The sequence below is a fragment of the Lepisosteus platostomus genome, chromosome 2 (genome assembly GCF_059453375.1).
Source record: "Lepisosteus platostomus isolate fLepPlt1 chromosome 2, fLepPlt1.hap1, whole genome shotgun sequence".
NCBI classification, from domain to species: domain Eukaryota; kingdom Metazoa; phylum Chordata; class Actinopteri; order Semionotiformes; family Lepisosteidae; genus Lepisosteus; species Lepisosteus platostomus.
Window position 1 is genome coordinate 61,070,947 of NC_142612.1, and position 26,793 is coordinate 61,097,739.

Below are 26,793 nucleotides of genomic sequence, written 5' to 3' on the forward strand. Positions count from 1 at the left end.
AGTAGTTCCAAAAGTGAGAAGAGAAAAAATCCCTCTAATTGATATAGCCTTCTGTTATTTGGAACCCTAAAGAGATAGAGCAATTCTAAAGGAATGGATTGCAGACGGCAGAGGTGGTATGAGCAGGAGGGTCATGAGGAAGTCCCAGAAAAACTGTAATCCTGGAGTTTCTGAGTATCTGATTTACCCCACAGGGAGGAGGATAAGCAGCACAGGAGGCAGGAGAGTAAAAAAATACGGGACAACAAAGTAGGCAGCCGAAGATAAAGTGGAGAGGATGAGAGGGATATAGAGAGATGAGAGTTAAGAGGTAAAAGCGATGAAAGTGCTGTAGTAGTAGGACAAAGGTCTTGAAAGAGGTGTAAAAATAGGTAAGCAGTAGAGATTGTCAGGAAAAAGGGGTGCACAAAAATCTGAAGCAAGCTAAAGAAGTTTGGATAAATTAAAGAGAATAAGCTGCAGATGCAAGGAGTTTGGCAAGGACAGATCTAGTTAACAGGGACGGGTTTGGACTACAGTATGTACTGAGAGGAATAGATTGGCATAAAACCAGATCATATATTTAAATGGTTGAGCTAATAGGTCAAAAATAAATGTCCAACTTATTTTGTATGATTCCAATAAATAGACACTGGATGTTCTTTCCTAAAAATCTGTTTACTTAACAATTCTCACTGAAGGAATCAGTGGCACTTCTGATCTACAGTATAGCACAGAAAAAGTACTTTACATGCAATTGAACTTCAGCTCACACAGAGGAATTGATCTGTCGTGACATGTGGGTTGTAAAATTTAATGATATCCCTGAATAACATCATTAGGAACCTCCATTTCCATTTTGGCAGCTGTTTTTCAGAAGTGATCAGACTTGTAATCCAACAATTCAGCGAGCAGTAGTTTTGAAATGATTCACCAAGTGTGATGTAGCAGCTTTGCAGTTTAAACGGAAAAAAGGACCAGGTTCCATTTACAGTAGGTATCATAATCCTACAGATACAATCCTACAAGTCTCCAAAATATTTTTGACATAAGTTTAAAACCTAGAAAACGATTGCAAGATGCTGGTTAAGTCATAACACAGCACTGTCTCAACAGCCAGAAGGAACATGTGTATCAGTGTGTGGCAGGAGAAAGAGATCATTGATCTAAAACTGAATTCAAGTTGATTAGCAGGAATACAGTCACTGTAAAACAAACCTGCCTAATCCATAAAAGCAAAAATGTAACATTTCATGACTACACACAGTGTTAACTGCAGAATTATTTGATTTTAGTCCTTACACTTAGAGGTACCCTAGCTTGCAAAGGTACTTGTTGAAGACTAACTAAATACGAGCCCCTGGTAGGGGAATAGAAAATTGCTCATTGGCAGATGGCCCACAAAATTATTGGTAAGAGAATAAACTCCACCACGTCCACAGAAGTTGGGTCTGCATGATCAATGCAAGAGCTTAATTTACAATATAAGGTTTTTATTAAATGCACGTTTACCTGGTGGTATTTTTTTCGGGATGGGTATATTTCTTCTCTCCTGGATAAAGGCAAAATCACAAGCAAAATCAGAAAAGACTGGGAAAGCAGTGGTGAATTCACACACACATGAAGAATGGCTGAGGAATCAGAATTTTGAGCAGGAAAGCTCTGGTCTGGTTTTATGAGAAAGGTAGAGACATAATGAAAACATTGGTTTCATACCTGTGCTAAGAATAGTAAGATGGCCAGACCAGCAATGAAGAAAAACATGCTTTCTACATACAATACCTTTTGTTTTCCCCAGTTTTTTCATCGAAGGCAAAATCAACATATCCAAAGAACCAGAGTAGCTACCTGAAGCAATTTTGAAGGCCATTCAATGGGTAGTGTTATGCATGAATTGGAACTAAAGCCTGTCTTGCTGCAAGTGCCCTTGTGTCATTAGTAAGAATGTTTCCCACTAGATATGTCAGACAGTTCTCTGGTTGTAACTGTCTTTCAAATGTTACAATTGGGGTGGCATGATGGGACAGTGGTTAGCATTGAAACCCACTTCACTGGGGCCCTGGGTTCAATTTCTGGGGTGCTAACAGCATGGAGTTTGGGAAAATTGGCCCTTGTATGAGTGTGTGTGCCCTGTGATGGACTGGCATCCTGTCCAGAATGTATCCTGCCTTGCGCCATTTGCTTGCTGGGATAGGCTCCAGCTCCCCCACTACCCTGTTCTGGATAAAGTGGTTAGAAAATGGATGGAGGATCTCATGTTCCTTTTAGTTCATTTCTTACTTGCTGCTTAACTTTTAATCAGCAGAAGCTGTTATTGAAATACTCTTCTGTTTATTCTAAAAATGGTCCAAAACTTAGATGCTCCCTGATCTGGATTACAATTTCTTTTTTTCCTTGAACTGACATTCACCTCCATACAAATACTTCAAGTTTTAGAATTGCTATTTATATGTCCTCCTCTAAACACACGGGTTTGGAAACATGATTATGAATGAATTATCTGAGTCACTGTTAAAATCTACACTCCAGCCAGAGCCATGTAAAGATATAAATTCTTTGACATGGTGATCCCACATGCTTTATTTGCATTGGACAACAATGTTTGTGCTCTATGTAGGCACATAGCTCTGTCTCCCGGCACCAAAAACCTTCAGAAGCTGGATCACAGAGATCACTGGTATACATTGAGTCAAGGATCCACCCCCTCAGAGAACTTTATCACCTGATCACTTATAATCCAACAGGCTTCAGTCCATTAGCCTGCAGTCTCCTGGGGCTAGTGGCAGGGTTTGCATTATAACCAGCAACATCAAAATATCGGATAAAAGGGAACAATACACGATTGTCAATGTTGTTTTTTATAACCACATTTTCAAAGACATTTTCAAATCGTTATGAATCTGCATCTTTGCTCTTATGCTCTTAAAGCTAATTTTTTTATGGCCAGACACTGCAAGCTTAGTCTGATCTCCAGTGTTATTATATACAGTAACTAACTTCTTTGAGCTATTGTAGCCCAAGGATTAATGCAGCCCAAGGATTATTATCCTGTAGTGTAATAATTTTCTTAATGTTGTTTTAGCTCCCTCTGATAACAATGACATCATGTATAGTACCTTATTCTTTTCTTTTGCATATCCATACTGTATGTTGCCAAGGGCAACATTAAAGGCCTTCTTAACAACATAGTGAACAGTAGATTCCAGTGGTGGAGGGCAGACTTCAACTTTAACAACCAAGTATTTTTTAATATTATTATTCAGAAGTAAAAAGTTCTGAAAACATTGGAAATATTTTCAAATTCTCCTTCAGTATCACAGTTCAATAGAGACTTTTAAAAAATTATATGGATGTGCTATGTTCTTTAAGGTCAAGATTTGAAGATATTTACAGTAGGTTGTTGGTTTTGGTTGACTGAGGATTTATTTATTGGGTTACAGTGAGTTATACTGCAATTTAAAAATAATTAAACTTAAATGTTTCCACACCCTGCCTCAACAGATGTCAAAATGTATGGAGATTATGCTCATAGTCCTATTTTATGGCCATTTTGTAATTAAACCCTTTTCCTGCTTATTTAATAATATTGACTTTTAATTAGCATCAGGTTCTAAGAAAATGCCTTATTAAATTCTCAAGTCATATTTTAATCCATACAGCAGTATAATTTTGAACAGTGAGATTCAAAGCCATAACTGAACAGTATCTCACATTACAATATATGTAGTATTACACAAATATTAGATGCATAACACATTTAAAGAAAATAAAGATCTACAGACCTTAAAATTGGAATGATCAGTTTGGTTAGTCTGGATATCATTGACTTGATCATTTGCAATTGTACAAAGATACTGTATACAGGAGCATATTATTCTCCAGCAGATTTGTAAACAATATAGATTACACATTATATCGCTGAAATACTTTGAAGCTATGGTAAAACCAGTTGGTGGCCTATGTTTAAAAGAATATCCCAATTTCAGTTGTGAGTGGGCATTAACAGACATTTTTACCTTCAAAACTCCAGTAAAAGTCAGAAGTCAGCTGAAGTCCATGGCAGCACATTTGTTCCAGCTTTGTTGATGATAGTGACTGAAATAGTGAAATTCTGTCAATTCAAAATACAGCCTTCATTTTTACATACTCTTTTGTGGAAGAGACTGATGCGCTATAGAAATTAACCCAGAAAGAACCACTGCAATTTCCATTAACATGTTTTATTTTTAAATGATTATTCTTCATCTTTCTGCTTATTATTTATTAGTTTTTAAATTCCATAATGCATTTATGATGTGTATTTTCAAAGGTGCAAAAGTTCGCAAACCAATCAAATTTTCCAGGGTTTTTCATGTGGAAAGACTCTTCTTACCTTACAGCGACAGTACTGTGGCATTAGCAGAGGGTCTCTAGCAGGGCTCATCTAGCTTGCTTCTCCCTTTCATTGATGCTGTGATACAGTAGCTTTCTGCTAATGAACTACTGAGCTTTCCTAAGGGGTTCTGGTCAATGCTCCAAGCATAAAGGGTGGAGAGATGGGGAGTATCTAACACTGACATGACTTTCTATTCAACAGAAAAATACATTTTCCCTCCTTATTTCCATTCCCCAGTGGAAGACATTTGAAAAGATACAGTAATACAGTATTTTAAGACAGAATATTAATATCCTTATTAAAGGTAACCAGAGATATGTTGAATCTTCAAACACTGTAAATCTAAGGTATCAGCCTAGTAGCACCCCAAGCCACAACTATGTGCTCAATGGTATTACCCACGAGCACAGAAAATGTACATTAACGGTTTTGCAGTAGGCATTTTATGGCTATCTCATTTCTTGGGCAAGAATGTTACTTCCTGAGTTTACAAAGTTCCACAAATCAACAAGACGACACACATATCCCTTTCTATTCTAGAGACAAAGGTTTCAAAATGGCTTGATCGTAATTCACCTGGCATTCCCTATGTGTATCACATTGCAGGGTTGCCAGCCTGGTAGTTTTTGCAAACATCTTTTCATGGACTTGGTTTTCCAGGATGGGGTTGTATTCTCACATCTCCTGAAATTGGTAGGGTTAGGGTTAGCTCACTTCCTGCATTTTTCAATGTTTTTCAACTGCATTTTCCCTCTGTTTTCACTTTCCTTCATGCAGTCACAACACAAAATCTGAAATGGCTTCTTAATACAAACCTGGCTATTTTCATGGAAAACGAGATACATTTTTGTGTATGTTCAGGATCTCTGGACAATGTTAAAGGTGGCTCAGTTGATAATGGTGCTTCCCAGGGTGCAGGACAGAGCCTGGGTGGTAATATTAGCTGCATGTGTCCAGGAGAGGGCAGGATGAGCTGGCTGGGGCTCTTTCAGCTCTCAGCAATATGGTAAGCCTTCAGCCTCTTGGAAGCTTGCAGGCATTGTCTCTTGCATGGGGCTATGCAGCCTGTGAGGTGTTAAAAGATGACTGCTTGAAAGGCGGGAGAGTAGGAGGAGTCTGTCTACACTTCCTTTTTCTCCCCTGTATCGTAACTCCGGAGAAGATATGAAAAACTGGCTATTCTATAATGGGTAAGACAAAATATTAAATAATTAAACATTAGAACCCATTTTCCAGGATGTCAGTAAATTTACAGTACAGGCATTTGGCAACCCTTTCACACTTTGACATAAGTAACTACTTCAGTTCCCTTTTTTCATGACACAGGACTGCATCAAGTTTGAGACAGCTAACACTGCAGAAAGTGTTGAACGACAGTTCATTGCAAGCAGGTGATATGAGCGCATCTTTGAATCCTGCATACTTCTAATGGAACTAACAAAACTGGACTGAGCTGACCCTTACTAAATTATAGAAGAGAATGACGCACACAACAAACTCAAATTGAACAGAACAATATTGTAAACAAACTGAAGTGCTCGAATGCTGCTGTTGGTGTGCAGATTTATGTCCATATTCATATGCCAATAATCCATCCAGACACAACATATCAGCTGAAATAATAATAATAAGCAAGTGAAAGTGTCACAGCATTAATAACTTAACACTTGAAACTCTATCATGGCTTCCATTAGGCAAAGCTTAAATTCTGGAACATATTTTTGAATCTTTGTTTTATTGTTAAGAAGAGATGAACTTCCTTGTTGTCACAAAGCAGACTTTTGCATAAAATGTACTGTATATTCAAGTCCTGATTTAAAATATGTTTTTCTTTTTTTCCTCTAAAACATGTCACAGGCAAGAATTCAGTTTTGTTTTCTTCTTCTTTTTTGTTGTTGAACAATGTGTAAGAAAGTGGGAACGAGTTCGGAATCCTAAGCAGGAGGTGGTGCTGCCTGTCCATTCTGGTGCTCACGGAGTTTTGGGATCCTGCTATGTCGAGTCCTGGTTGACAACTTTGCCTCCGTTCATTGTGGGAGTCCCAGAACTTTTCCTCGAGCGTTGTTTCTCTTCGATTTCATGCAGTGACGGCTCTCTGTACATGCAAACTACGGCAAGAGAGGAGAGAAGAAAAGGTTAAAGCTTTCGAACGGGATATTAGAGCTCAGTCTGATCAAGACATTATACAATGCACCTACTGTATAACCACATTTAAAACAATTCACATTATCCATTTTGGCCACAATGCTACAAAACATTATTGCTCTCGAATGTCCAAGGTTCAGTTCAAAAAAGTGTAATCCCCAGGATTATTTTAGACAGACTGAAGGACCGGAAATCTTGAACAGAGAAAAAGGTGAATGGACAGGGAAAGGGAAACTAAGAGAAAGTGCATTCAAAACTGAAAACAGGAGATGGCTCCTTAAAAAAGAGGCTGTGAGACCCACAGAAACTGTCTGTATTGTTTACATAGATTCCCGCACCTGCTGCCGTCATACAAACATGCTATTTTCAGTTCATATTCCAAAAGGATGTCAAGTGGGGACAGACATTGTTTTAGACCACTCGAGCAATCAGCACTCCACTATACATGATGGCCAGCAAGATGCATTTGGCTTCAAATTCTGCTTTAAAAAATGTTTTCCAAATGTTTCCTAAAGTTTCTAAAAATACTTACACTTTTAAATTAAATCAAAAGGAAATTTCAGAATGCAAAAAACAGATAAAATAGTGTTTGTCAAGTAACACATAGAGGAGTAAGCGTTGACAACTAATAGTACTAAATTCTTGCAGGTAACATGCCAATAAGATGCAGCAATAAAGGGTAAACCATACATTGAAAGATACAGCTAACACTAATCCTGAGTTGGAAAAGACAAAACAAACACATGAGATATAACCAGCCCTCTAAGATGACTATCAAGACTCTTCCAGTCCATTTCACTAAGAGACATAATAAGCTGCTACAATCTTACCCATTGAACTAATATTCTACGGAAACAGTGTCTATCAGCAGCATTTAAAGTAAAAAATAAATAATAATCCAGAATCAGAACACACTCTGTATTTTTAAGAAATCATAGGATACTTTTCTCAACTTCCTACTTAACAATTTCTTAATACGCAGAGAGCAGTTGGTTCAGTATGGAATGCCATGTTCTCTTTGTCACTAAGTTATGCTTAACAACGATACTCCTCCTCTATTACTGCAGAAATGTTATGCTACGAGAGGCTGGTATAGCTTCCTCTGAATCACCGAGTAATTTTGGTTAAAAATAAGTGGTTTTCAGTAATGCAGGTATCCTTGTTCAGAGCAATTTTCTTTTCCATTTAGTTTGCAAGTACAGTACTTTATAGTGGACATTCTGCCTCCAACTGCTTCTAACACTCCATCTTGGGAGCAAGTGAAATAAAAAAAAATACCACAATATGTTCAACTTAAAATTTCAGTTAGTGTTAAACTTCTGAAAAGTACTAATTTACCTGTGTGAGTTGTTGAGGATGCATCATGGGGAAACAAAAAAAAAACAATTTGTGATGAAGATGTTAAGGCATTGCACAGGGCAAAAGCTGTGAGTAATAAAAGCCAGTATTAGAGAGAAAGAAGGGAGAGACATTACCAATATTTTGTTTAAAAATAAAATGAGCAGAGAGCTGTTCTCAGGGATCTGCCTAAGACATTGCAAAAAGAGATTGATTATCTCGTTTATATTTATCATTTGATTAGTATTTATTTAAAGCATTAAATATTTAAATTGTGAAATAACACAAATTAGCAAGAGTTGTTAAGTCCATGGTGTGAATTTCATAGAAGCTGATAATATCTTCCATAGTGCTAGCATCATGACATTAATAAAGCCTGCACAGCAGTTTAGCAACATGTCTTAATTAAATCTTAGTTTGCTGAAGTTTTAGGATAATCAGCATTCAAATGCAAAAACATCTTTTTCCTCAGTCATGCCGATGCTGTTGCAAAGCTTGACAAAGAGCTTCAGCCAAGGGGAAATACAGAAAGCTCATTGCAATTATGTGTGCAAATGAGCTCTGAAGCTCGTCTTCTGAGGGCTGGGCTGCTGGATGAAATCACTAGCCTTGAAAATAAAATCCTGCTGCATTGCTGCATCTGTTTGAGAAGCATTGTGTCTCATCTCACCTGCTTGCTGGATATTACCAGTATAATGCACACTAGACAAACAGTACTTTATGTTCAGAATTGTGGTGTAGTGATTAGCATTTCTGCCTCACAGCACTGGCGCCCTGAGTTCAATAACTGTTCCTGGGGTTCTATCAGCCTGTGTTCATGTGGGTTTCCTCTTGTTGCTCTATTGTCCTCCCACATCCAAAAGACATACAGGTAGGTTAATTGGCTTCTGTAAAAATAACTGGTCCTGGTGTGAGTGTGTCCATGTCTGTGTCTGTGTGTGCCCTGTGATGGATTAGCGGCCCCTCCAGTGTGTGTCCTGCCATGTGCCCTGTGCTGGTTTGGGATGAGCTCCAGCTCCCCCGTGACCCTGAACTGGGTGAAGCAGTTATTGAAAGTGATGTTATGTGATGATAATGTTCAGAATTTCAAAAATGGCACCAGAACAGGCCCAAATCGAATGCTTTTATGTGCTGATTCAGTGGGTTAAACCCACAGCCTCCCCTGCATGAGAAAAAATAGGACGATTACACTGAAAGTGCACTTCATTACTCATGTTCAAGGAAGAAACAGATACTGTATGTCAAAGGACCCAGTAACCCGGAGATTAGATCAAGGAAGTGTGAGCAATATTTTGCTGTTTCCCTGAATATAGCATTTGTGGATTGATCTGTACTGCATGCTGGCTTTGAAGACACAAGGATCCCACGTGGTTTAACACCAGTGTGAGATTTTGGCACTTGACAGGAAAGCCTCAAACGGAGCTCAAAAAAGATCACAAGGGGTGTTTTATGGGTGGATGAGCGAGTGAGTAGGTGAATTAATCACAGTGAGAAAAGTATTTAATCAAAGATCAATAAAACAAATCAGCTAGACTAGGGTTGTACTAACTGTGCTCACATTCAACCATGGGTCAACTGGATCAAATACATTTTAGCTTCAGTAAACAAGGAGGTCACCTGTGCTAATCTGCACTGCAATGCACGTTTAAGGTTCTATACAGTATTTCCAGAATTTATTTTTATCAATACTTTACTGCTCTAGGTTTCTAATGGCAGCTGCATATATTAGCATATCTTAAAAATCTTTCATAAATACCATAGCAGGAATACTGCAGTGGCCTCCATTCATCAGATTAGACTCCAAGGCTTTTGAAAAACTGTTTCCACTAATCTCATTCTTTGCACGACTTAGTGAATAGTGCCACCCCATTGAGAGACTTAATTTCTTTCTTCAACATTTGTCTCAATTGACCTGGTGTTTTCGTTCTAAAATTGAGGGAACTTCAAATCAATACATCGTGCTAAAATTACATAATGCGCTTGAATGCCCTCAGCTAACATATTGTAATTATAATTACATAAGAGCCACTGTAAAAGAGAGAAAGGACAGCCAGAAAGATAACAAGTATGAAAGGAATGTCACACATAGATACATTTAAATAAATGTTTTGTCCCTCAAAAAAGATGACTATGGGGAGATCTGAATGAGATGATCAAAAATTCTACAAGGTTTTGACAAAGTCAGAACAGACCTTTATTTCAGCTTCAATGGTGAGACCAAGACCAGAAGACCAACAGAAAATAAATAAAAGCCCAAAAGAGGGGTGGGGTATTTCTTTACACAGCGAGTTGCAAGTGTTTGGAACAAATACAGTAACACTGTTCGATCACAGGTTAAACAATGTTTCATTCGACTTGCCTTTTGGGAGGTTAAATTCATAGATTCTCACAAGGCCTTGATAAATTGTTTGTTCTAAAATGCCAGTTAATTAATCTTACCTTCAATGGGTTTTGGTACAAAATGTGATGAGGGTTTCGTTTTCTTCACTCGGTTGCCTTTCATGATCTGCCCTTCCTTGTTAAGGCCGAGGAACCAGGCCCTGCCAGACTCCTGCTGTCGATACAGGGTGGAGGAGTAGATGACGTAGTAATTTTCAAACACGGATTCCTTAAATTTACACTCCGGTGTGAACATTTCCTGTTGAAGACAGAAAGGGGGAAGGTATTTATGGTGTACAATGTTTTGTTTCAGAAAATTAAATTATCCAGAAGCAAGAAGAGCGAGTACTGAGTTCAGCTCTCTAGGTTTTGAACAAGTGACTACATCGCTGCTCCTCTGCGATTCAAACAGATGGCATTAATGGAACAAAGAAGGCACTGAAGACAGCACCAACAATCTGTTTTGAGTAATTGGTATGTTTACTGGAGAATGGACCATGACAAATTATATGAAATAAAACTTAATGAAGATGATATAGAGTACTGACATTTAGAATTATGAATTGAAATAACACATTCAAGACAAATTAGCAAGAGTACTTAGTCTATAATGTGAATTTCCTGGACACTGATAATAATGTCCACCGTCCAAGTGCCATGACAATAATAAATCTTTGGCCATCAGGAAGAAGCAAGTCCGTTTGGGTGAAGGAACTCTCAGTTCTGAATAGCAGACAGGGATTTCAAGGAGGAGTGCCCAGGCAGCCCAGTAACACCACTTCATATCAAATGTTGAATTGAGAGATTGGGAGAGATCAAACTAGATATTTTTTTTTTCTGTCTGAAGTACAATGCTTGAGGCATAACCAGACATCTGTATAGTAATGGTTTGGCCTTGATAACTATTATGTTTATAGAGCCATGGAGACAAGTGTTTTAGTATTGTATTCTGGGCATTTGTACTAGTGGGATGAGTTAACCTTATACAGCGCGTGGGTAGATAAAGTGCTCTTCACTCTTTCATGTCCAGGTCTTTGTCATGCTGAGAAAAAGAGCCCTAGCAGAAAAACACGTTATATAAGTATTACGTAAGCTTCAGTGAGAAGTGCCGAAACCTTAATCCTGTATTTGGATTGGGGAAGCTGTGAAACCCAATTAAAATATTAACCAAGTTAACACCCTGCAGGCAAGTGAACATCAAAACAAGTTTAACAGCCTAGTCTGCATCTTTGGATTGCATTATAAATGTGCTGTGCGGTGTGGCTGCTGGCACATAATGGCCACTGTGCATTACCTGCACTTTCGGTAATGGTTGAAACGGGTCCCTCCTATATTTAAAACACTTTGGGGTCCTCTGGGATGAAAAGTGCTGGAAAACTGCAAGGAATTATTGTGATCAATCATCCTGTCAACAGGACGACCTGTATTTAATTGTATTTTAAATGCATGTTAGAAAGAAACATTAAAGATTATGTTGTCTAGATAGAAGGGACACACACCAAAAAGAAAGCTGTAGAATTTATTGAAGAAAAAATGACTGGAGTGAGCACATTGTTTATTTAGTGCGTGCATTAGCACAACGTCCACACACTGTACTGGACACTTTGTCAGGGTGTCCAAGTATAACTAATTACGTAACATACAGTATGCTCACTATTGAGGCAATATGTAAGGAATATGCCAAAGAGCATCTCTGAAAGTGATAGGATGAAAGCAATTCACCTGCAGGTCACAACTAACAGCTTTAGGGAAACAACTAACAGTTTTGGAAGCAATATTTGGAAATTACACAAATGAACTGTATGTCTGCCAATGGGGATGAAAATAAGGCCCTTTTAAATAAGGCCCTTTTCTACAGTCATCCATCATCCATAACCAGATCATTCAATTCAGGGTCACAGAGGAGCTGGAGTCTACCCCAGCAAGCAACAGGCACAAGGCATGATACACCTTGGATGGGACGCCAGTCCATCACAGGGCACACAGACAAGCACACACTCACACCAGGGCCAAATGGCCAAACGTCCCAGATGCCAATGAACCTAACAGGTTGAACTATAGAAAGGAACTGGAGCACCATAAGAAAACCCACACAAATTCCACACAGATAGCACCCCAGGTCCAGAATTGAACCCAGGGCCTCAGCAACGCTAACCCGTGTGCCACTGTTCTGCCCCCCCCTTTTCTATACAGCAGTGAGTAACAAAAGCAAAATGATAATTTAGTACAGATTACTTTGAAGTGGCTTGGTGCTACCCAACATAAGGAAAACCTTAAAGAACATCCAAGGTGCAGGATTTTCTTCACATGTTGCACTCTGAAACAGCTGAGAACTTCTGCACCCATGGATAGAATTTGCATTTCTAAGTGATGCACGTTCTTCAGCTAAAGATAAAAATGCAGATTTTCTGGGAGCTCCAGAAGGCTAATCCTGCCCCTGCTCATGCACGCAGAGTGAACTCCCTTTAACAAGAAATACACCATTAAGCTTCCAAGTTCCAAAAAGCTTTGCATATAATGACTGCAGAGAGGATATGACAACACCATAAATACAGTAAATGCAGAAGACATAAAGAGCACTATGCAATGACTGTCGGAGATTAAACTGGTCTTCGAGCACCTCTGGGCAATTTACTTTGCCTCATCCATTATGCTGCTGTCATCCCAAAGAAAGGATCTTGCTCGTGGATGTTGTCCTGGGCTATCTTTTCAAAACATTTCCCCACCTTTCCATCTTTTCAGAATAAAGCCTATTTTATTGCAGAAACACACTTTATCTAATCTGCTCCTTTGTTGATCATAAGAGCAAACCTTATGGACAATTTAGCAGTGTAAAAATAAAACAAATTTCTTCGTACATTAACAAACGCATGGCTACGGAAGAAAATTATGTAAAAATCATGTTATGTAATGCTCTTTCACTGGCATTTATAATGCCCTTCATTTCACTACTGAATAAGCAATACCATCACATCACATGCTGTAAATGAACAGAAAGCCAAACTACTAATTAAATAAACCGTTTAAGTGTTATGATCATGAAATTGTCTTGCACATTTACAACACTGTGACACACTGCCAATTTAATATGGAATATTTTCAGTAAGAAAAACTAGTTATATAAAATAAAAAAAACTCATTTTAAAAATATCATGTAGGATGAAAAAAACTGAATATAGACTTTTACTGTACCATTAGTAACATGTAACGCAGAATTTCTTTACTTATTCTTAGAATACACCTTGTCAAAGGCCTGACATACTGTATGACCTTACACAAATTTGCCCCGTCAGGCTACGGATTACGATTTGTGGTCCCATGTCCTTTTTAATGAGGTGAAAAGCTCTCAACCACAGCCACTTTGGTACTTGCATCGCCATAAATTTGACAGCAGAGATCATACTCCATTACTTTAGCCTAAAGCATATTTACAGGAGAAATCTTAACTCATCGAGTACAGTAGCTTTCTAATGCTGGGGCTGTCATCTTAAAGTGACGAAGATCTCATTCATGATTTAGTGCAGAGGAGTCTAGACCCAGTCCTTGGGCAGTACATTCCTACAGGTTTCACATGTCTGTTAGGCTCATTAGGTACTGATGGTTGCATTTGCCCAATAAGGGAGTAATACATTCATTAGAAAACACCCACACTACTAAATATTCATGTTCTTATCAGGATATGACATGTACAGTACAATGCCTCCCATCCAGGGTTTATCCTGCCTTGTGCCTCCTGCTTGCCAGGATAGGCTCCGGCTCCCCTCTGCCCCCGAGTTGGATGACATTGTTAGAAAACTGATGGATGGAGCCTTCAGGGGAGGCCAGACAGTGTAAAACATTATCCAGGACAGGGGGGCTCACACTCCCATAATTATAAACAATGATAACATGGGATCTTCAATGACCAAGTAGTAAGGATCTCAATTTAATGTCTAATCTGAATGACATCACCACCTGTAGTGCAATGTCCTCAGTCATCATAATGGAGCTCTGGTTTCATTTAGAAAAGAACAGGGATGTTTCCCCATGATGCCGCAATATCGCCTGCTGGAGTACCAGTGATCACAAAGACTGTAAAGCACCTACAGCAAACTCTAATCTCTTGCTGCTAGCGTGCCAGGCATCACTGTGCTGCAGAGTAAAATAACTGGCCCTCCATGAGACAGCCCAATTGGAAAGCAATGTATGTCTGGACTTCTGTTTATACAAAGGATTCCAGTCCTTAAGGGGGTTAACTTAGTTAACTAATTAATACCTAAAAAATAACACAACTTCTCTTCTAAATGATTGGTTTATTCATGAAGTGAAAACCTGTAGGTTCTGTGCTTCCTGCCAGTCACTGGTTTACACAAAAATGTAAAGGGCAGGCTGCCATGACAAATAAAAAAAATCAGTCTTCATATCTCCCAGGCTGCTGCTGTAGTCTTGTAGAGTTTATCTATGGGGGTCCTGGGTGGCTCTGGTGAAAGTGTTCATGTGGTGGTCTTGTGATCTGGTAGTCCAGCCCTGTTCAACCCTCTTTTATGTCGTTAATGGTTTGTGAGTGGGATTCTCCAACAGAAGGTTGACCAAATGACCAATGGACATTGTGAGATGAAACTGTTAGTGAGGTAGCAAGAGGTGGCTTCAGAAGAAGGCCATCTGTTAATCAGAGAAGAGCAAGTTAAAATGAGACACACCTGGTTTAATTGAAATACTGGCACCCAGAGAGAGTTATATTCCACATGAGGGAGAGGAGCAGAGTGGATAGACTGAGAGGAAAGGCCACACCTTCTATAAATGTAGCATTATGCCTCTCAATGTACATGAACAGCAAATATGTATTTGACATTATGAAATCACCCTGAAAGGACGGATTTAAACAAATCAGCACCACTGTTCAACTGTCATGCGGTCTGATTATCAGCAGGAAGAGGATGTTAATTATATCTGTTTTGGCAACACCATAATTCATTGGTCATGACAATAAAGCTCTCTGAATTTGAGTTTGAGTGAACAACTGATCAGTTTTATAGTAGATGTTAATTAAGTCTTTAACAGGCCTTGGTGGGTATAGGGTCATGTGGTCACCTATTAGGAAGACTTGAGTAACCAGGGTATCCTTAAATACCAGTGTTGTAAGAGACTGTGGGACTCACAATGGATATTGACTTAGACAAGTGGGAATTTCAGAAGAAAACACACACCACTGTGTCTCACAATGACTTGTGTGGCTTATTTGAGAGTTATATGATGAAGCTGAGTTGATTGACAGTTCATAACTTCATAAGAAAACATAATAAATAAATAAATATTTGGCTTTTCCAATATTTTCAAAATACTGTAGACAGCAACACTACTGGCAACATTACTGGAACAATAGATACAAGAACAGAAAATGAACTAACAAGTTCTGCCTGCAGTCAGTTTTGTTCACTGACAAACTCTACATTCTTTTAATGTTCATGAAAGTAGTTTTATTTATTTTGTACTCATATGAGATTCCCAGCCTGTTAAAGCATATTTCTCAAAACATCATTTTTTATTTTTAATAAAAAAACAATGACCTTTAACAGAAACTTTGCTACAAAACAAAGATCTAAGACAAACTTTGGATTTTTAAGAGCTACTGTACATGTCAAATAAGATACTTTTTCTTTACTCCTGACCTTTTCTGTAATGGTGCTTTGGGAAACCTTTGCTGTCGTTTGCTGGTTAGCATTGATTAAATCCTTTCAAAAGCCCAATAACCTAAGGTGCTCTGGGTCATTTTCAAATGTTATTATACTGTACTTGATTGACAGACCAATTATTACTCCCTGTGGGGGATGTCTGCATCCAGCCTTGAAACAAATTTTCAATTAAAACCACCTCACCTGGAACAGCCTGACAATTAGGTAAAAACAGTCTCCCATCTGGGTCTTGTAACCCTTTGTCAGATATTAGACCTCAGTGCTTTCAGTCTGGTCTGAAGTCCCATGGAAAAATATATCTGTCTCTAGTTCTGTCAGCTAGCTGCTCAAAATACCTTTAAATAAGACATATCTCAATAAGGAAACCAGATCAAAAGACACACAAAATGTTCACACTAAATGCAAAATCAATGCCCCTTCCCACTCCCACCACACAACACACACATTTACCCTGTACATTCTTTCCCAAAATCTGTCAGGTACATCTGAACTAGAAAGAACATCTTTCAAATTTTCACGTGATCTTTTGTCAAAGCCTTGTGTGTGCATGACAATGATGTCTTGCGAAATACGTGCTAAATAAAAGCATAGCTTGTCCATAGCCATGAGAAGATTACTCACGTCCTAACACATAAACGAGACAGGCTTTGGCTAACAGGAATCTTGGATATTATATAATGCGGAACTTACTGGCGGGAAGACAGGGGATGTTAATCAACAACATGAAGAGAAATATGGCCTCATGGTTATGTTATGGATTGAAAATCCTGGAAAAAATTCTGGACAAGAGACTCAGGAAGATAATCAGGATCCACAACTCACAATTTGGATTCTCAGCGGGGAAAAGCACAACAGATGCCATTTTTGTGATGAGACAGTTACAGGAGAAGACACTAGAGAAAGGGAAAAAGCTGTATGTGGCCTTTCTGGACTTGGAGAAGGCATATGACCGTGTGCCCAGAGAGGTGGTGTATTGGTGCTTGAGGAAGAAAGGAGTACCAGAAAGCATGGTGAAGTTAGTTCAAGCAACCTATAGAGATACAACTACAAAGATGATAACACAACAGGGAGAGACAAAAGAGTTTGAAATCACAGTTGGAGTACACCAAGGATCAGCACTAAGTCCTTTCCTTTTCATAAACATTATTGACACACTGACAGAGGAGGTAAGAACAGAAGTGCCTTGGGAACTCATCTTTGCTGATGATGTGGCACTGATGGCAGACTCAGAAGTAGAACTACAGGAGAAAGTGTTCAAATGGCAGAGGAGTCTGGAAAAGGGTGGACTGAAAATGAATGCAGAAAAATCTGAAATAATGGTAATGGAGAGAAGAGGAGATACTATGACCAATGTTGAGGAGACAAATGGAGGAAAACTGAAACAAGTTGATGACTTTAAATACCTTGGATCAAAACTGGTAAAGGGAGGAGAAACACTGGAGGCAGTAAAACAAAGAGTGAAAGCTGGATGGAACAAGTGGAGAGAAATAACTGGAATAATCTGTGACAGGAAAATTCCCAGAAAGTTAAAGTGCAAAATGTACAAGACTGTGATTAGACCTGTATTACTATATGGAGCTGAATGCTTGGCAGTTGGAAAGAGGGAAGAGAACTTGATGAGAAGAACTGAAATGAGGATGTTGAGATGGATTCTGCAGATTTCAATGAAGGATAAGATCAGAAATGAAGAAATCCGTAGACGATGTAGGGTGGTGGATGTGGTTGAGAAGATGCGAGAAGCGAGGTTACGGTGGTATGGACATATCATGAGGAGGGACGTTGAGGAAGTAACAAAGAGGGTAATGGAATTTGAGGTGGAAGGTAACAGAGGAAGAGGCAGGCCTAGAAAGAGATGGATAGATTGTGTGAGAAAAGATATGGAGGTATGTGAAGTGAGTGAGGAAGATGTGCTCGACAGAGACAAATGGAGAAGAGCAACCAAAGCAGCTGACCCCAGGACAGTCTGGGACTAAGGCTGTGAAAAAGAAGAAGAAGAAGAAGAAGAAGTTATGTTATACCCAGCTGACAATTATCCTTATAACTTGAAAACAGTGTAAGACACTGTATTCCATGAGCAGCAACACACCAAGGTTTAGCTTAGCATGCATCTCTCCATAGCTTCATTTTACCCTTGTAGTTACTGCAATTATTGGCTTGTGTGACTCATAAAGTGCCATTTAACATCAGAATATATCAATAACATCAATCACAACTTTTCAATCTGACAGACCACACCTCACAAATATGTGTCTTCATTACCAGTACTGAGTGTTTTCTTTGAAAACTAGCAAATAAAATTGCAGAAGAAATGCAAAAACTGTTTTGTTTGTAGATAATATTCAATATGGGCAGCTTATAAAAATGAAAATGAAAAAAATTGAAAATTTCTTAATCATAAATGGAAGATACACAGATTACGTTATGCACAGGGCATTCAAATATGAAAATCATAATACCATTATAAACATGCAGATAAATGTGTAAATCTTTTTGTTTTGAGGTTCTTGAAGAAGTTGTGTTTAATTGTAATATTATCTCACCCTTTGAAATCCTCTATTCAGGTGTCTTTACTTTTAAGGTGGCACAAATGAATCAGAAAATGCACAGAGCAGGAAACCTTGGCACAACATAAAAACATAGGTGTAACTCATTATGAATGGAGGATATTCTGTGGTTTATTTTCCCTTGTGACAACCACTGTCCACTAGGACTTTCACACATAGTTTTTGTTTGCATATCCACTTAGATACACCACTTAGATACACCACTATGAAGTCCTACCGGAATATAACATGGTAAAAACATAGTGTTGTAAGGATTGTATGATTCAATGCAAATCTATGTAATCTTTGAAAACTTACCAGCTTTAGGGGCTCTCAGGTGGCTCAATCACATAAAGTAAACATGTTCTCTTGGAGCACAGACTGGGCTCTACGTCACTAGTTGCTTGTGACCAATATTCCTCAAGCACTAATATAACAGGCACAGAGCAGAGTTAGGACATTGTCAGCCAGGGCTTGCTGTCTTAGCTCTCTGGCAACCACCAACACTAGTGACTTGCTGGATAAATGCAGGTATACAGAGATGTCAGTGTGTGAGGCACCTTTCCTCCAGTCAGAGCTAGCTCTCCTATGAGGCACTCTGGAGCTCACATCATGCCAGGGATGAATGCTTACAAAACTTTTGAAATACTTAAAAGATGCTTAGAAGATGCTAACATAACTTTTAAAAAATACTTAAAATTGTCTCTCTCAACATTTTTTGTTTAAAAGGACACCAAATGGTTTGTAATGTACAGTACATACAATATCAACAGAGTAACTACTAGTAAAAAAAATAGTTTCTCATTACATTACTGAGTCAGCAGGCAGACAGTAAAGGAAACAACAGACATTAATTTGTATATACTGAAAAGAACATAGAAAAGCTTCTTTTCACTTTTTTAGTTCTGCATGAGACTCTCATTACAGTCTTTACACATCTTTGTATTATCTCTGTAGTTTACACTGACAGACCAGTCACACTCAATCAGGTAACAAGGCATCATCAGCAAAGTGGTCAGAGGATAAGTGTTCTCTGCCCTCTACCTAAAGTGTGAGCCACAGCATAAATTCACAGACACAAAGATGGCCAGAGTCCAGGCATTTCTAACCTTCTATTGACTCCCACAGGCTCTGAGACAGATGGTATCAGGAGAATCAGGCTCTCTGGGAAGCTTTGCTGTTTTATCTCTATTAAATACAAAAATGAGCTATTTTTTTTTTAAATGTAGCGATACTTCTGACTCTGGAAGGTTGTTACCTGCTCTGCCCAAGGTGTTCAATAATCTTGAACACCTTGATAAACAATATGAAAATAGGATGGATTTGCCCAGAAAAAAGGCTCTAACAAATTGAAATCTAAGCTGCAAATTTAATGTTATTACACAGAGACAGACAGAGAATCTTTATTGCTTCATGTAAGGAAAAATTATAACAACTCTCATCACCACCCAAACTAAAAGCACTTGAGAACCAAAGTAATCATCATGAGCAGTCACATTCATTTCAATGGTAGGGTAACATCTATTTGCAGCATGTACTGTATACTGCACCTAACCAATTTAAAAACATCCTTCATTCCTGTGTGGGAGTTTGCCCTTCAAACTCCTTAATGATTTGAACAGAAAATATAACACCGCACAAAAGCTCTTGCTTGACATTATGCGACAAGGATAAGGAATTTCAAGAACATTTCCAATAATTAAACTAGTGTAACTGAATTCAATGTTAAAGGGAAGTCAAAATAAACACTCATTTTATTTTTCACCTTATCACCCAATACTACCAAACTGAACTAGAGCATCTTAAATTCTTGAAGAAAGGAGTCATTGTAATAGCCATCTGAATGAAAAGCTAAAATCTCATTATTTAAAAAAGGCATAAAAACTATACACTGAGATAAATGTTCTTCATTAATCTTAATACAAGAAGTAGGTGGAGTTCTAAAATGAAAGACATCATCTATTGAATCAATTAATGAAGGAGGCCTTAGACATTAAGATGATCAAGTCTGACATTCTTTGGGAATTTGTCCTTTCTTCTTATAATAAATTGTAAATGGCTGAGTGATTGTACTGTAAGAGACCTTTGTCAGATCTGTCAGTCAGTAAAGACTTTGGCATCCTTTTCTATATAAGAGGTATTCATGCATCACACCTCAACTGAACGAGGACATTTCTTCCGACATGTATAGAAATTGAAGTCTCACACCACCTATATTGCCAAGGACATCCGATGTGCTACTGATCTCCGCAATAACAAGACACTAACAATGGTTTTTAAGCTATTTTATTTAACTGCTTACCAGTTCCCATGCCTTTTAGGAAATCATCATGTACATTTTATAAAGGCGCTGGAGAACAGTTCTAATAAACAATTTACCAAATCCTTGACATAACCAGTGTAAGCATTTATCTGTTATGGGAATGAATATTAATTACTGTAGCTTGTATCCAATCACAACATTACAAACTCATCCTCTGTTTGACACATAAAGTAAAATACTATGTGTACTGTATATGTATCTTAGATGCATCTTACAAGAGAGTAAGAGCTTTTTTTAATTCCCAGAACTCATAGAAACTACTAACTTTCTTAACTACACTCTACACACAATATCAACCACTGTGAATTGCTGTTCACACTATATACAGAGAAGGTATAATGAAAATTCTCTTTAAGTGGTTCCAGCTTCTCAGTATAATACACAAACCACAGCATATCACAGTTCAGATTATATTAACACAAAAAGTTATTTTGGATATTTTTCTGCTGACTTTTCCAATATGAAGCATCATCGAATAAAGAGTGTCCCGCCTGTATCAGGACTGCTGTCTGGCACGGAGCAAGACATGCCAGTTTGTCCTCCAGGGTGTGTCTGCTGTGCTGTGCAGACACCTGCTTTGCTCTGCCTTGTCATTCCACAATGGATAAGATGGACGTTTATTGGCCAAAGCACGAGAAAAGCACACCTTTCTTAGATTAGGTGTTTGTCACGATCCTTACTCCTCCTCTTAAGGGCGCTCCAGCCCTTTCTCATTTTCCCCATTGTTTACACCTGTTCCTTATTCCAGCCCCTCTTTAGTTCCACCTTTAAAGCCAGACGCAGGCGTTTGCCCACGGCTTTTCATTGAATCCCGTTTCGTGAGAGCCCGGGGTCCTGCCGCGGCTGGCTCCGTCATGGTTTTAGTTTCCTGTTCCTGATTCCCTGCCCTGCCGGTCCCGACCCAGTTTTGGTTTTTAATTACGTTGGATGGATCCCCTGGTCTTGGACTCTGCCTCTCGTATTGAATTTCCCTTTTGGATTTATGCTTGGATTGTTCGCCCCGGACTCGCTTCCCCTGGACACCTGCTCACCTTGGACACGCCCCCCTGTCTCCTGACCCACTCCTGCATGATATTTTTCCCTATTGTTTCTTCACCTTCTGGATCGTGTCGTCCGCATAGGGCCCGGAAAGAACCGTTCCAGTGTTTAAGACCACTCCACTGTTCTTAGAAAAACTAAAGGATAATCACCCACAACAGAAACAAGACAGGTCTGCCAAAGATCTCCTAACCTCCCCAGTGAAAATCAGAATTAAGATTTCACACGTTTGCTATGTTTTAACTATGTCGAATTTACCAAAGTTGATTCCCGAAGAACTTAAGAAGTTCAAAGTTTACTGGATCAGTAACGGACTGTCGTGTCAGCAAGAGGCTATGCTTAAAACCATGTTACAAGTTGTTATCTTAATGAACATTCCCACACTACAAACAGGTATCTGAGTTGATTTGTAGCCAAATACTCCATCAGCTGATTTTATCTCAATTACCCCAACAAAATTAGCTCAGCCGTTCCTAAGCTGTAATTAGGGAGAACCTAATTGTTCAAAATAAAAGCCAATCTGGCCTCCAAAAAATGTTTTGTAATGATAAAATGTTGCATTCTTAAATGAAAGGGGTTGTTAAGAATTGTACAGTATGTACAGCATTAAACTGGTCTCCATATACAAATCACAGAAATCTATTAATAGGAAACCTTCTGGATCTGGAAGTGCATTTGGAAGTATTTGTATTTACAGTACTTTCTACACACATTTCTCTCATGAAGCCACACAGAATGGAATAGTCACCACAGATGCAAGGGGAGGTAAGTTCCTTGCCATGCATGAAATACAGCAAATAGAACTGACAGCAGCTATTATTCATAAGGTTGCATTTCCTAAATCTAAAATCTCAAGTGTTGCCATCAACAAATAAATTGACATACATAATACCTTACCTACAGTATATTAAATGTAGCCCTGAATTTAGACTGAATAGAATACACGCTACTAAATAAATTGTTCTATTGTTCCAAATTACAATTCCAGAGACAATTCATATTATGTATATTCAAAGGAATTAAGATATCTGGGGTAGTGAACATTTATTTGATGTCCACAGGAGTCTGGACATCTACAATCACTGGAGCAGGCATCAGCTGTGCATCCTGCTCCAGGCTAGATAAATAGATTGCATAAACAGAAAGGAGGTGGTGAAAGTACAAGAGTGAAGCCCAAGTCCAAGCCTGTGTGACAGTGTAAGGACTGCATCAGTGAGCTACACCCATGCAACACTGCAAAGATGGCACTCTGGAGACAGACAGAGCCTGTGGATGCCTGGGAGGCGCTAGGCACTGGCTGAAACGCCCAAATCCTGAAGCAAAATCACCATGATTATTGGAAAATACTCCAGCAAACTTGATTGTTTGTGCCACTAGTAGTTTAGCTGCCCTGCACCAACAGTTAGGGGCCAGAAGCAGTAAGTAAGGAGCTCAAAGAAGAGCATAGGTTTTTATTTTGTTTCTTATTTTATTGAATAATGCTTGTTTACTCACATTTTTTGGACTTTAGACTTGTCTCAGGATGTCGGTGGTCAAAGAATGTGCTCATATTGTGCAGCCCTATGTGGAATCACAAAATACTGTACTGTATATAGTGTACATTCGTGTTAAGGATACTAATGATCTTCTGATCACCACTCACAACACTTTCCATTCTTGTCCTGCTGGATCTAAGTGCTGCCTTTGACACTGTTGATCATGTCACTTTGCTGAATAGATTAAAGATAGTTTTTACTATAACTGGAACTGGTTTGTTATGGTTTAAATCCTACAGTATGTAACTGATAGAAAACAACTAGTTTAAAGGAGTCATTGCTGCTCCTCAGTAAGGTTGGTCACATCTGGTGTCCTGCAAGTCTCTATTCTTGGTCCAATTCATTTTTGTATTTGTGATTTTCAACTCATCAGATTCTCCATAGGTGTGCCGTCAGCTTTAACTTCCGTGTTGATGACACCCAAATTTATGTTCACGCTAAACATGGAATTAATCGACCACTATCTGTTGAGTCTTACTGATTATGATGTTATTAAGTGAATGAAAAAAATGAAATATTTTTTCTGACAAAGGCTATGTCAGAGGTGATGTACTGTACCAAAAAAGATGCTACTGTATATAAAATAAAGGTTGTTATTAAATACATCAAATGTGTATACTTTGTGGTTCTGATATACACTTTATTCTCTGTTCTGAGAATTTTTTTATTCTTTGTCCACTTATTACCAACTAGCAACAAACGTCTGGCAGCTTTCTTCACTTTTTAAAGCATATAGTATCATATAATATCACTGTGCTCACTATTTTCTTTCCAGTGACTTTGACCCAGTTTAATTACTTCTAAATGTAGGTCAGCTCCCCTTCCTTCTATCTAAATTACCAACACATCATATTTGCTAATGAAAAACAATCCTTTATGTCCTTTTACACTGTTTTTTAAAAAGTCAATATGATAAAGTGATTACCTCTGTAAGTCAACTCATCGCCTAGCATCAATCTGTGTGCAGCAAAAGTCAATACTTGTACACTAGTGGAAGTCTGCAGGCAGAGTCTGTAATTAAAAGCTTTCTTCTTTCATCAGCTACCCCAAGGAACAGAAGAGCTATTGGAATCACTGATGTTTATTTTCTTAAGACACATTAATATGCTTACAACCAACTGTCACAAAGATGTAAGTAGTATTCATTAACAGAATTTGTCCACCTTAACAGCATTCAGATATATGATATTCTCTTGATTCTGGGCATCTGAATGAGAGAGATTTAACTGCTGGTTGCTTTGTATTTAGTTAGAAAGCAGCTCATCTCTTGTGTGGCCTCTGTAGGCATTTTAAGAGTTTAGTGCTTAGTAGAAGTCTGGATTTTTTGTTGTTGACCAGAATGTTAGGCCTCTGAAACGCCTTGTCTGTAAATACTTTATGTAATGTAACTTTGTGTGTTGTATGTTTGTGTCTTGTGTAGTTTAGTGTAATAAATATTTGTTTAGACCAAGTGTGCCTGGCTTATTACTCCTCTCAACAAAGCTGTGCCAGAGAAAAAAGAATTCACGTGCCTCTAGTTACACCAGCTGCTCAGGTACAGTACTGTATATGGTTAGAAATCGTGTACAAGTTGGGGGTTATGAGTAATTATTTCACCAGTTTTACCAGTTTTTTACCAGTTTTGCAAACCCCCATTTGTAACAATGTGTATTTAAATATGTGCTAAATATTACAGTTATTTTGATACTTATATGCTATGCATTGTACAGTCTTTATAAAAACCTTGGAAATAACAATCTTTCAAAGTCAAAGTACACATGTAAACAAAATGCCTTCATAAAGCGGGACCGTGCATACCGTGCTATGATTAGGAAAGCACAAATGTTTCACATTTCATTGTTGTGCTTTGTGGAGAAATTTAATTCAAAATCTTTAGAAACTTCTTTTAATCTTTTTATAAACATCAAAATTGTCTGATACAAAATGTGTATGTAATGGATTTCAGCAGACACTATCTGTGATGTCTGCATGTTTTTAATTTACAAGTTTGTCTAACCCCTATTTTTAAATTTGAAATGTGTCTATTATTTAATGATAAATGCAAAACATATAAAACATGACTTTTCAGATTGTCTGTCCTTTATGTAGTTTGGTCTGGGTTTCATATATGGCTGGCATTATTAGGAACAGCCTAAAGAGAAAGAATTATTATTTACATGGGGCGCGTGGCCTTACTTGTATATGTCAAATACAAATGTTAATAAAAACGCAAACCTTTTCAATTACAAATTCACTTACTGTAAAAAAACTGCACTTTCCAATGGCTTTACATTTATTAAAAGTCCTTTATTCTAGGTGATTTTAAGCAGCAGAAAAAGAAAATAAAACATGTTGAGATCAAATTAACATTAAGTCTTCCATTATCAAGCGTACTGTATAACTGGGATTGAAAATGGTTGGCTCACATTGTCAAAAGCAAAGTGTTGATCCATTCTCATTGCATCAGATACCATCAAATTTCAATAAATTATATTATTCAAAATTAGGCAGACTTGTGCCTACAGGTATCCTGTATTTGTATCTACAGTAGTTTCTTTGTGCAAAATAAACTGCTATTGATTGTGGCAAATTTGCAAAGTTATACGCCACTGAAATGAATATTTCCTTTAAAACATCCTTATAAAATTATTTTGGATCTACTAAGCATTTTTTGTGTGATATTTTACCAAATGGACACAGAGCTGACATTGGAAATCATCCCATCATCTATGACAGGTGTGTAGAATCACTGTAGTAAAAAAAGCATAGGGAAGTAGGGAAACAGCTGAAAAAAGTAATATGATATTAACAGAAAAAACATCTTAAGAAATCTTATTTATCACATAGTTCTTCACCACTGGCGTGCCTACCTGGTTTCAAAAGGTCAGACACTTTACTGGCAGATGCTCATATGATTCACTATTGTGCTACAATCAAACCATTCAAAATAGCGTTAAAATAATATCTTACAGCAACCGAATTATCATGGCTCACTACAGGAGCAAGCTTACAGAGGGCTATTAACGGTCAGTGTGTCTTTTGGAAAGTGGGAGGGAACGAGAAGACATACATTGCTACAGGAAGAATATACAGTAGCTCTTTCAAAAAACTCCATAGAGTGTCTCAGTCAATCAAGTCATATTTGTCAGAAATAAAATTCAAGAAAACAAGAGTGTCACATGTAATAATTCATGGATTAATTATTTTCCCGTAAATACAAATAATAAACTTCAGTAATACTCTGCTTTATAGAATTGCAAAGGAGGCCTCCAGAACCAATTTTTTTTGTGCTGAAATATTCAGACCCTTGGACAGTTTTCACAATTGTTGCTTGCAGTCATGACACTTGAAAATAGAAATTAAACATTTGCTATATACACATCCTGTTGCACACATTCAAAGTAAAATTATTGAACCCAAGGCTGCACTCTAACCACTGTATCATTGTGAAGGGCAATATATCTTAGATATGAATAAAAAGGGAATG

General features: G+C 38.1%; 1 protein-coding gene across 7 annotated transcripts in view; it reads right to left on the reverse strand.

Annotated features, from left to right (window-relative positions):
• Positions 1-5,900: 5,900 nt before the first annotated feature.
• Positions 5,901-26,793, reverse strand: part of fgf12b (fibroblast growth factor 12b) — a 137,941-nt gene continuing 117,048 nt past the window's right edge. For all 7 annotated transcript variants that reach the window (XM_088611149.1, XM_088611129.1, XM_088611139.1 and 4 more), the window contains 2 exons: positions 10,277-10,475; positions 5,901-6,462 (listed from right to left, as the gene is read on the reverse strand). In XM_088611149.1, coding sequence (XP_088467275.1) covers positions 6,347-6,462; positions 10,277-10,475 — 315 coding nt within the window. In that variant the 3' untranslated portion in view covers positions 5,901-6,346. The remainder of the gene's footprint in view (positions 6,463-10,276; positions 10,476-26,793) is intronic.